The following is a 12,428-nucleotide window of genomic DNA, read 5'->3' on the forward strand; positions in this document are numbered from 1 at the left end:
GGGGCAGTGGGGAGTGATGGGGAGGGGGATGGGGAGGTTTGGGATGGGCAGCGGGGAGGGGGATGGAAGAAGAGGGCTTGGCTAAGCAGGAGGACTCAGGAGGGGGATGGGAAGGGGAGGTTGAGGCTGGGCAGTGAGGGGGACTGGGGAGGGGGATTGGGATGGAAAGGGGAGAGTGTAGATGGGCAGTGGGGAATGATGGGGAGGGGGATTGGGATGGGATTTGGGAAGGAGATGGCTTGGTTGGGCAGTGAGGAGGACTGGAAAGAGGGTTTGGGATGGGAAGGGGAGGTTGGGGATGGGCAGTAGGGGGATAGAGATAGGAGATAGCATGAGGGTTGGGGGCTGGGTGTTGGGATGGGAATAGGGTAGGTGCTGGGCAGTGGTGTGTGGAAATGGCAATTGATGGGGCTCTAGGAGAGTGCTGCATGCACTCCAGTGGCTTGTCAATAGTAATGAGGGGCAGCTGGTGGGAGATGACACTGGGTATGACAGTAAGTGCCTTTAGAATAGTTTTTTGTGAACCACAACAGTATGTCAACAAACAAGTTTTTTTTTGGTGAGTGAGGAAAGGGGTGAAAAGGACTTTCCAGTTTGTTCAGTCCCTTTTGGTGCGAGTCAGTTGTGCCTGGTATCCTGTGTCAGGGGACTCAGAGAATGCTGAGCTGCTGGGGATGGGCTAGCAGTAGATAGCAGGAGATGCTGTGGTGAAGAAGAGAGATTAGTGAGTAATGTAAGTGAAGTCTGATCCTGTGTGTATTTAGGCACCTGAGCAGTCCCATTCAGTTTGGAGACAACTAACATCCGCAAAGCTACTGTCATGTGTATTTGCAGGATCAGAACCATAGTTACTTAAACAGGGGGTTGAAGAGAGAGGACTGCATCTATACATGCCTATTGATGGCAAATAATTGTCAGAACAGTTCACTGCTTTTGAAAAAAGGGGAGTCCCACAAGCAAATAATTTTGAGATTTGCCACTCACTATGTACAATTATTCTATAATAACTACCTAAAGTATTATAGCATAATACTGAGTATAGGGCTGTTACTTTCTTATGGTACTTTTTGTACAAAGTGTGCATGGTTGCAAACCAGGCTATAGCCTTTCCTATGTGTCCACACTACATCTTTGTTGTAAAAATTTCCACCATTAGTACAAGCAGTTTAATTCTGCTAATGGTAATTAGCAGGGGCGGGCAAACTTTTTGACCTGAGGGCTGCATTGGGTTTCGTAAACTGTGTAGAGGGCCGATTAGAGGAGGGGGTCTTGGCCTGGTCCTAACCTCCTATCTGCCCTCCACCCCCAGACTCCTGCTCCATCCAACCCACCCTGTTCCCTGACGGCCCCTCTGGGACCCCTGCCCCATCCACACACCCTGTCCCCTGACCATCCCCAGACCTCTGCCACCCCATCCAACCCCTCTGATTCCTGACAGCCCCCTGGGACCTCTGCCCCATACAACCACCCCTTCTCCCTGTCCCCTGACTGCCTCAGAACCCCTGCCCCTGACTGCCTCCTGCCACCCCATCCAGCCCCCCCTCCTTCCTGACTTCCGTCCCCGGGATCCCTGCCCCCATTCAACCCCCTATTTCCACCCCAACCGCTATCCACACCCCCGCCCCCAACCACCACCCTGAACTCCCTTGCCTTCTATCCAACCCCTCCGCTCCATGCCCCCTTACCACGCTGCCTGGAGCACTGATGGCTGGCGGCGCTACAGCCACACAACCTGGCTGGAGCCAGCCCACGCCGCCACCGCCACCACCACGCAGCTCAGCACACTGGATCAGACCCGGCTCTGCAGCTGCACTGCCCCAGGAGCTCACAGTCGTACTGCCGAGAGCATTGTGGCGGTGGCAGCGGAGCGAGCAGGCTGAGGCTGCAGGGGAGGGGGCACAGCAGAGGAGGGGCTGGGGGCTAGGCTCCTGGGCCAGGAGCTCGTGGGCCAGGCAGGACAGTCCCGTGGGCTGGATGTGGCCCATGGGCCATAGTTTGCTCACCTCTGTTGTAGAAGGACTGCTAGTGTGGACGGGGCTCCAGTTAACCACCAGTATTTTAAGTACCATGATGTCTAACCCAGTTCAGGATGAATCAGCATGATATGGTACATTTTCTATACTAGTGTGCCCACCATTGTTACTACAAATGGCACAGTGGTGGTTGCAATGTTGGGAAATTTTAGGGAAAAAATCCTACTGTCTAGAAGGGCTCAGTTTTCCAATTTTAAATGCCTTTTGTCATAGGTAGAGCTAGGTATTATGATGATGATTGCTATAGATTAGGGCTGTCAAGCGATTAAAAAGATTAATCACATGATTAATCACATTGTTAAATAATAATAGAATACCATTTATTTAAATATTTTTGGCTATTTTCTATATTTTCAAATATATTGATTTCAATTACAACACAGAATACAAAGTGTACAGTGTTCACTTTATAGTTTTTTATTACAAATATTTGTGCTGCAAAAAACAAAAGAAATAGTATTTTGTTTCGATTACCTCATACAAGTACTGTAATACAATCTCTTTATCATGAAAGTTGAACTTACAAATGAAGAACTTACAAAAAGCCCCTGCATTCAAAAATAAAACCATGTAAAACTTGAGTCTACAAGTCCGTTCAGTCCTACTTCTTGTTCAGCCAGTCACTCAGACAAAAAAGTTTGTTTACATTTATGGGAGATAATGCTGCCTGCTTCTTGTTTACAATGTCACCTGAAAGTCAGAACAGCCGGTCTCATGGCACTGTTGAAGCTGGCATCTCAAGATAATTACGTGCCAGATGTGCTAAAGATTCATATGTCCCTTCATCTTCAACCACCATTCCGGAAGACATGAGTCCATGCTGATGATGGGTTCTGCTCAATCCAAAGAAGTGAAGACAGACGCATGTTCACTTTCATCATCTGAGTTAGGTGCCACCAGCAGAAAGTTAATTTTCTTTTTTGGTGGTTTGGGTTCTATAGTTTCTGCATCACTGTGTTTCTCCTTTAAGACTTATGAAAGCATGCTCCACACCCCATCCATCTCAGATTTTGGAAAGCACTTCAGATTCTTAAACCTTGGGTCGAGTGCTGTAGCTATCTTTAGAAATCTTACATTGATACCTTCTTTGCATTTTGTCAAATCTGCGTGGAAGTGTTCTTAAAACGAACATGTGCTGGGTCATCATCCGCGACTTCTGTAATATGAAATACATTGTAGAATGCATATGTAAAAGAGCAGAAGACTTACTATTCTCCCCCAAGGAATTCAGTCAACATTTAATTAATGCGTTTTTTTTTTTTAACAAGCACTGAAGCATGTCCTGTGGAATAGTGGTGGAAGAATGAAGGGGTATACAAATGTTCAGCATATCTGGCATGTAAATACCTTGCAATACTGGCTACAACAGTGCCATGCAAATGCCTGTTCTCACTTTCAGGTGACATTGTAAATAAGAAGCAGGCAGCATTATCTCCCATAAATGTAAACAAACTTTTTTGTCTTAGTGATTGGCTGAACAGTGAGTAGGACTGAGTGGACTTGAAGACGCTAAGTTTTACATTGTTTTGTTTTTGAGTGCAGTTATGTAACAAAAAAAATCTACATTTGTAAGCTGCACTTTCATGATAAAGAAATTGCATTATGGTACTTGTATGAGGTGAATATACTATTTCTTTTATCATTTTTACAGTGCAGATATTTGTAATAAAAATAATATAAAGTGAGCAGTGAACACTTAATATTCTGTGTTGTAATTTAAATCAATATATTTGAAAATGTAGAAAAACATTCAAAAACATTAAATAAATTTAATTGGTATTCCATTGTTTAGCAGTGCGATTAAAATTGCGATTAATCATGATTAATTTTTTGAATTGTGATTAATTTTTTTGAGTTAGTTGCATGAATTAACTGCAATTAATTGACACTCCTACTATATACTGATTTATTTATTTAAGAAGAAAGTGTAGAGTGAAAAGACAATTTTTCTGGTAAAAACACTTTACTGGAAAAATAAATATTAGAGCTTTATAGTTTGAAGTTGTTTAATCAGTATTGCTTCATTTTATCCCCCTGTCTGATAGTTGGTCTGTTATGCTAAATGGAATACAAGAGATTTGTTGGGATGTTTATGTGATAGTGTAACATGTTAATTGTATTCCAGATAAGACACCTGTTTGAGAGGTATCAATACTTAGATAGAAAACTGTTTGGGGCATGGATTATCTTTTTGTTCTGTCATTGTGCAGCACCTAGCTCAATGGGACACCCCAGTCCAAGACTAGGACTCTTACGCGCAATGATAATACAAATGATAAATAATAATAATATTGGTTCAGTGCTTATAACAGTAGGCTAACAGTCCTACTACACTGCCTTCACAAACTAACTAAAAAAATATAAGTGAAAGTTCTGGTAATTTTATTAACAATAGCAATTTATAGAATTCGTATTAACCGCACAAATAACTAAATTGAATTCACACCTGTGCAAAAAATAAAATAAAATGTGTAGCTCAGATCTTCAGATAAGGTTACGGGTTAATGCTTTCAGCTTTTTGGTACTTTGGAAACGTAGGGGTTTTTGTGTTACGAGGACACTGGATTTTCTTGTGTAAGCTCCAAAACAATTATAAGGTGTTTCAGAAACACAAAAAATAAGTCGACTAGATTTTGGCTGTTTGGGCAGTTTCTCAAGCAGATTCACTTTCTACTTGTGAGTGACAGTTAAATTGCTGTCCTCAAACCTTCAGAGTAGTAAATATAAGATTGCCGTCATCCTGCATGTAAAGAGGCATAGATGAAAGAGGTGGATCTTGAAATTGCACTTATTTGAATGACCAGCATTGTGGACATAGGAGGCAGGCAAATCAGTTGAAAGATAAACTGATATGGCCAAGGGAACTTACAGTTAAAGTTTACCAGTTACCTATTAAGTGTTATTTTGCAATCCATGTTCATGTGCATTAATTTTGAGAACGCTGTCATGCTTTTTAAGCATAGAGTTTGACCCTGTCATTCTTACCCATCTGCAAAATTCATATAATTGTTTGTTTGTTTGTTTGTTTTAGCTGAGTACTCTGCCTCTTTACAATAACAAAACATGAGATAGAGTAAGGGCTCTTATTAAGGATACAGAGGTTCATTATTAAATGGTGCAAGTTCTATAGACTCTAAGTGTTTTTTAAAATGCTCAATAATAGATGTGTATATACACCTCTACCCTGGTATAATCTGACCTGATATAACATGAATTTGGATACAACGCTGTAAAGCAGTGCTCCTGGGCGGGGGAGAGGGGCGCTGCACACTCCGGTGAATCAAAGCAAGTTCGATATAACACAGTTCACCTGTAACACAGTAAGATTTTTTTGGTTCCCGAGGACAGTGTCATATCAGGGTAGAAGTATATATTTAAAAAACAAACAAACCATTTTCTTTCTGTGTGACTACCAAAGCAATGCTTTGTGTTCCTCCTGCTGACTGCAACATCTTTCATCTTATTCCTTAACCTGTTCTGATATCAGTTCATGTGAAAATAATTTGTTTTGTCTTATGTCAAAACATCTTCAAAGTGTTTTATGAGAACAACCACTTCAATCTAAGCTAAAAACATTTAAGAAAAAAAATAAATATTTGTTAAGCTTCAGAGGGGCAGATGTGAAAAATTTATGGCAGGGGTTCTCAAACTGGGGGTTGGGACCCCTTGGGCGGGGCAGCTATCACCCTCCACCCCAAACCCCTCTTTGTCTCCAGCATTTATAATGGTGTTAAATATATAAAAACGTATTTTTAATTTATAAGGGGGGGGGTCACACTCAGAGGCTTGCTATGTGAAAGGGATCACCAGTACAAAAGTTTGAGAACCACTGATTTATGGTATCTTTTTATGTTTAGATAAAACAGTGGATGAAAGGGATGAACTGATTGACCCATAGAAGTCCAGAACCCATACAGTTGTCACACTCAGAATATGCACATCGACCATGTGCACTCTAGTCTTTTTTTCTTTAAAAAAAAATAAAATAAAATAAAAAAAAAAATCTTCGGATTGTTGCTAACCCCACTGCAGCCCCAGTAGTCACTGATAGTGATGACTTGGAGCGTTAGTGTAAACAGGGCACTTGCTGTTTCTAGTGTTTCATCTACCCTGTTGTATAGACCTGCTCTGAGCAGGTTTAGATGAAACAGTACTGAAAGTTCACCTGGCTGCCTGAAGTCTTGCCTTTGCTAGTACTTGCACAGGGCTAGTAACAATGGGAAATCTTCAGAAATAAAGCTGTTGTACATGAGCAAAAGAGAATACACAGCCTATTCATCATCTATATCACTACACCACATGGGTATATAACACTTTTAAATATAAATCTCTTTGATAATTTTGCAGTTTTGTTAAACAAATGCAATTTAATGTGTGTGAATATTTAAAATTCCCTTAACTCTTTTCCCCGTGCTTGAACAGGATCTCTTTCTTTTGCTGCTTATTGTTTGAAGTCCTGCTACTCTCAAAAATCTGAGTAGCATGAGTAGCTGGAAATTGGCTTTTCTTGTCAAGTCCTGATGCTACTTCTGATTACTTAAGAATAATGGTGGGTAGGTAGAGGTGATGAACTGGAGAGAAGTCTTATTGAATTAAACAAAAGCAAACCAACACACCTTATGTTTGTGTTGTATTTATTTGATACTAGAGATTATACAATTATACTGATACTAGAGATTATACAATTATAGTATTAAATGTACATTGTAGTTACAATTTTGTAAAAATAGTCTTCATAGTCCATAGCTGTATCAGACATTAAACTGATAAGAACAGATACTACGCTTGATCTTAGCTCACAGAGAGCTAAGAGGGTTAATGTTTTCTACATTATTTAAATGTGGGTATTTTTTGCAAACAAACCATTTTATAAGTACAACACTTTCCAGAGTTTGTGTGTCTCAGGTAATATATGCACGTATTGGGTGCTCTGAAATACACTGCTGGACTTTGTACCTTAGCACACCAAAAATGCGTGTGTATTGGCTGAACAGAATGCTTCCTATTGTGTGTTAGTGCTTACTTACATATGTACATTTTTCTTACTTGACAGCATTTCTTTCAAATAATGTGAACCAAAAATAGTAAAAAGGCTTGTTAGTTTAAGATGACATATCTATAAAACTACTTTCTTCTACAGTTTTTCTTCATGGTGCATAAAAAATTGATCCATCACCATTATTTCCCCACTCACATATCTTGTTACAAGTTTCTGATCCATTTTTAAGAGTGTTTTCCCTGAATAGCCTTATTCTCACTAGTGTATTTGTTTCGACGGTCACCCCTCAGCATATTCTAAATGCACTTGTCTTTACAAAGTTTAAAATATTATTTGTCATTCTGTCTTGGTGAGGATGCACTGCCTGATGGTTAGACCAGACTGCGGGGAGTCTTCGGTTCTGTTCCCAACTTATCTAGCTGTCACCATTTATGTTCATGTGTGAATTACTCTGTCCTTCAGTTTCCTTATCTGTAAAATTGACTAATATCCACTTCATATAGGATAATTAATGTTTGTAAATCTGAGCTGCTCTGACAAAAGATAACATGTAATGACAAAGTATTACTGCTATATTTTATTATAGGATGAAAAATGCTGCTATTTTATTAAAGCAAATATATTTTTCAGGGATTTAACTAAATTTTAAATTTGCGTACTGGGTATGTAGTGAGCTCGTGCTCAGTTCAGTAGCTATGAGATGGTTACACATTTAGGCTTCATATCGAGAAAGACTTAAGCACATGCTGAACTTTACATGCTGATTTCAGTGAGACCACCCATAGTGTGTAAAGTTAATTATGTGCTTAAGTCTTTTCAGATCTGAAGCCTTAATGGTTAAAAACAGCATTGGTAGGTATTATTTTACTTTCATCCACTTGCATAACTTGCATTGTTTCATGCCTGCTGTGTACATTATCCAAGATGAAAATAAAGAGGTGATAGTTCATTACTAGCTGTTTTTGCTGAAATATTTGGAAATGGTAGAACCTGATTTGTTAAATTAATCTCTATTCATAATGAGTCAAAACTGTTGAAAATATTTAGACCTTATTTTATACTGTAATGTTTCAGCATGCTTTTGTGCATATGGAATTCTCCTCCTCTGTGACATACAAAAGCATACAAGTTACCTATTTTTATATATTTTTTGTATTTTAATTTTCTTCTTGGAGTTTTTTCAGTTAAGCTAAATATGAAATATCTTTCTATGTACTCCCTTCCATTCCAATCGTGCAGTGAGCTCCAAAGACATGGGAATTTCTAATAAAGTCCAAGAGCATTGTGGTCTGCCTACATGGAGCGCAGTGCACGATCAGGGCTTTTGTTGTTGTTGCAAATTCATTAATAAAAATATGTCTAACACTGGGCCTTTTTTATTAGGTGTGAAAAGTAACAGAAGAAAAATATATTAATTAGAACCTCACTAATCTATACTAAATCTAGGCATTTTCCCCTTCTTTGCAAATATTTAAGAACTCAAGCTGGAATAAAGTCCTTAATGTTACTAAGACTTCATCATTTTTGCAGAATGTGCTATAGAATATTTACTAGTATACTTCTGTGAGTGCCTTGGGAAGGAATTCATGGCTCCTTCCATATTAGGAAAGTGCCCAGTACATTGTGAAATAAACTTTTAAGTATTTTCATAATTTAAAAATAAACTACAGTTGACCAAATACAAGAACAAAATATATATTGTTATGCACTTATCTTTGGTTGTTTTTACTGTTGATCAGACTCAAAATCAGGTCAAGTCCATTGAAGTCAATAAGCATCTTCTCACTGACTTCAGTGGGTTTTGGCTAAAGTCATTTGAGTGGTGCTGATTAGCTGTAACTCCCATTAATCAGTGATAATTGGAGTGCTCCTTAACTCTCAGTATCTGGTCCTTACTTGCTAATTTTCAAAATTCATTAATTAGCAATGGGTCTCCCCATTGTACTTTATCTGATTTTTATGAGCCTAAAATTTTCTTCATGCAAGTATTTCCAGTAAAGAAAGTGTTTGTTTAACAATTAATATTTAGTGGTTTGGAACTATAACCTTTCTGACAAATACAAATAGGCAAATAAGAATTTGTCACACCGATTCACACTAATGACAGTTCTGTCTAGTCCAGCGTGTTGTCTCTGATGGAGACCAGTACTAGATGCTTGAAAGGAGGTGCAAGAATCCCAATAGTGAACAGGCATAGAGTAATCTGCACACTTGAGAGGTTTCTTCCTAATCTCATTGATTAATGGTTGGCTAATGCTCTGAAGAATGAGGGTTTGTATTTCTTACAGTTTATATACTATGCAACGTAACTGAATAGTCTCATTTTCCATATGTTTTATTCTTTTATGAATCCATCTGAGCTCTTGGCCTCAGTCATATCATGCAGCATGATTTCCACAGACTAATTGTTCTGTTTAGTGTGTGTGTGTGTAATTTATATATATATAGCTAGTCCTTCATAATTGTCAGAATCGCCAGTCCTGATTATTATTTTAAAACAATAATTTAGAAATCTATGATAGGTATTCTGTAAACTTAAAAAAAAAAAAAATCCTCTGGCCTGAGGAAATGTCTTTAGTTTTAAATCTTAATGTGCTGTGAATTGATTTGCTAGTATGTTCACACATACAGTGTGAAGAACACTATTTCATCTAATGTTCAGATTTCCTGTAGATATTTTTCAGTATGTTCCCCCATGCCTCCATGTGCATCCTTTCTCTGTCCAAGGACTGCTAAATAGTAGCCTTTTAGTAATGCTCTTTAGTTGGACATACAGGTTTCTTTGAGCTGTGCAGTGAAATGCGATGAATATGGTCTTGTGGCTAAAGTGTAGTCTGGAAGAATTGTGAGTCCAGGGATCTGAGTTCTATTTCTGCATCTGCCATAGACTTTCTGTGTGATCTTGGTAAGATGTTTAAATATCTCAATGCTTTAATGAGTGTGATCTTGGGTAAAATGTTTAATCTCTCAGTGTGAATTGATCTGCCCACAGCGGTGCTTTTTGTCGTTAAAACTTTTATTGTTTAGGGTTGTGTTTTTTCACACCCTTGAACAACAAAAGTTTTAATGATGAAAGTGCCAGTGTAAGACATAGCCATACCCTCTGCTGTGGCCCAGTGAGGAAAACATCAGAAGAAAATTTCATGCTGAAGAGCCAACAGGTCCAATTATTATTCCAACAGCATTTTGTTTTAGTTAGAAATAATATTTGTCTGTGTCTTTCCAGCAATTGTCTTGTTCACAAGCATCTGATCCTTTCTGCTACTGTTTCCAGGAAGAGTGAGTCATTGGTCCCAAGATTTTTCATCAGTTTATGTTCTGAGTTGGCAAAAATACATAGATGTTCAGCTAAGGGATTTTCTGCTGTCAGTTGACTAAATGTGTGCATATTTTTGTGTATCCCTTTCAGAATCTTGTTAGATTCCTCTCCCACCCAATTTGAAACACTGCTAATCACTTGATGGCTGTTAAAATTACATCTGTTCCTGATTTTAGTTATGAAGCCTTGTGAATGTATGTGGATTTGTAAATCTGGCTGATTTTCAAGGAAGTCCATGCAACTATACATAAGATGTTACAAATCCTGGAGTGCTATGGAATGCTTAGCATTGGAAAAAATGTCCCTACCTTCCTTGCCAGAGTCCTTATTCACAATTCTGAGAGCTGGCTATTGCAAGGGAGTCTAAGGGCTTGGCTACGCTAGAAATTTCAAAGCGCTGCCGCGACAGCACTGCTGGAGCGCTGGTGCGGCAGCGCTTTGAAGTGTGAGTGTAGTCAGAGCGGCGGCGCTGGGAGAGAATTCTCTCAGCGCTGCACGTAAACCACATCCTTTTCGGGTGTAGCGTGCAGCGCTGGGAGCCGCGCTCCCAGTGCTGCCGCCCTGATTACACTGACGCTTTACAGCGCTATATCTTGCAGCGCTCAGGGGGGTGTTTTTTCACACCCCTGAGCGCGAAAGTTGCAGCGCTGTGAAATGCCAATGTAGCCAAGCCCTAAGTGCTGCTACTTCCAGTTTGATTTTCTGATTGAGAATAGCAGGAGGTTGTCTGAAATTACAAGGCTTCCTATCTCAGTGATGCAGAGGATTTCTTCAAAGAGCAATCCTGTCAAAGTGATGTCTGGGACATGATTCTTTGGAAGTGCAAATTACAGCATCACAATGGTAGGAGGGAAAAAGTGAGAATATGGGCAAATCTATTACCAATCTTTTAATTGCTATGTTTGGAGATTTTCTCCTTCCCTAGATAATAACTGTGTTGTGGGCTGCTAACAATCTTCTAACAAATGTTCGAAAAACAGAAAATAGTATTGATTGTGGAGTCTAAATTAAGGTAGCAATTTAGAAAAAAGGGCCTGCCCTAAAGAGTCATTTGTTTGTTTAATCCTGATACTAGGTTAGTGCATATTTTGTAGTAGTTGGATGCTTTCTCTGTGACATTAGCAGAACAGCTTCTTAGCCTATTCAGTGAAGCCATTCATTGATTATCTTAGTAATTCTGTATTGAGGGGAAGTTCATATACTAACACTTCTAACTTTTTTCAGAATATTTTGTTCATAATGCATGCACACAGATTGTTTATGATGATGTACAATTTTTGTTGGTAGGAAAAATTATGAGAGGGCCAGACATGTTCAGTTTTTTCCTTGTGTTAGAAAACAAATTGTTCAGTGAAGGCTGAAATTCCAATCAGCTTGCCTCAGTTGCCTCTAGTGAGATTACATATCCCAGTCCCAGTGCTGTCTTGGCAGAAGGTTTATGGATTCATCTTCTTATACATGTCAGTGCTTCCAACCGTATGCGGAGAGGAAAGAGAGGAGAAAATAACATCTTACAATAATGAAAACAGAAGGTTTTCATTAAAATGCTGACCCTCAACACTGACTCTTATTACAGTTAATTCCCATAAATTTAAACTGTTGGCTGTTCATTGTACTTAGTTTTATTCCAAGATGAGAATAACAACAGGATCATAATTCCTTTTAGGTGACTCACCAGATTGCAAATACATTAATGGCTTATATTCTGCTGTTCTTGTTTGCCTGTACATTTCCTAGATAGAGCAGTAGAATGTTGAAACAATTAAATGAGAGATTTTGGATAGCTTTCTTTTTCTTCTCTTCTGTTGCTCCTGTTGTCATGGTCACTTTGCTTCTGCCCTATGACTTGGGTCACGTGAGTATATCCAAACTGGTCATAGCTAATCTTTGTCATTGTATATTTGCACACTGGGAACCCATCTTCTCTTGGCAGTTACTTGTTCAGTCTGTGGTTTACAATCCAAAACTGAGATTTTTTTTGTTTACTTTCTCTGGGGGAAAAGTATTGTCTTGTTGTTAGGGTACTGGGCTAGGAGTAACGAAACTTGAATCTTGTTTCTGGCTTGCTGTGAACTTC

At 39.1% G+C, this 12,428-nt stretch overlaps 1 protein-coding gene and 1 pseudogene across 4 annotated transcripts in view; one reads left to right on the plus strand and one right to left on the minus strand.

Moving 5' to 3' along the window:
- Nucleotides 1–12,428, plus strand: part of FNBP1L (formin binding protein 1 like) — a 141,071-nt gene that overhangs the window by 35,792 nt on the left and 92,851 nt on the right. The window contains exon 1 of one of the 4 annotated variants that reach the window (XM_075067795.1): nucleotides 453–494. The exons of the other annotated variants lie outside the window; for them this stretch is intronic. Within the exon in view, the coding sequence (XP_074923896.1) occupies nucleotides 456–494 (39 nt within the window). The 5' untranslated portion in view covers nucleotides 453–455. Of the gene's footprint in view, nucleotides 1–452; nucleotides 495–12,428 lie in introns of those variants that run through there. 4 annotated transcript variants of the gene reach the window in all.
- On the minus strand, nucleotides 6,688–6,851 carry LOC116820513 (U2 spliceosomal RNA; annotated as a pseudogene).

Source organism: Chelonoidis abingdonii, chromosome 7 (genome assembly GCF_003597395.2).
Source record: "Chelonoidis abingdonii isolate Lonesome George chromosome 7, CheloAbing_2.0, whole genome shotgun sequence".
NCBI lineage: Eukaryota > Metazoa > Chordata > Testudines > Testudinidae > Chelonoidis > Chelonoidis abingdonii.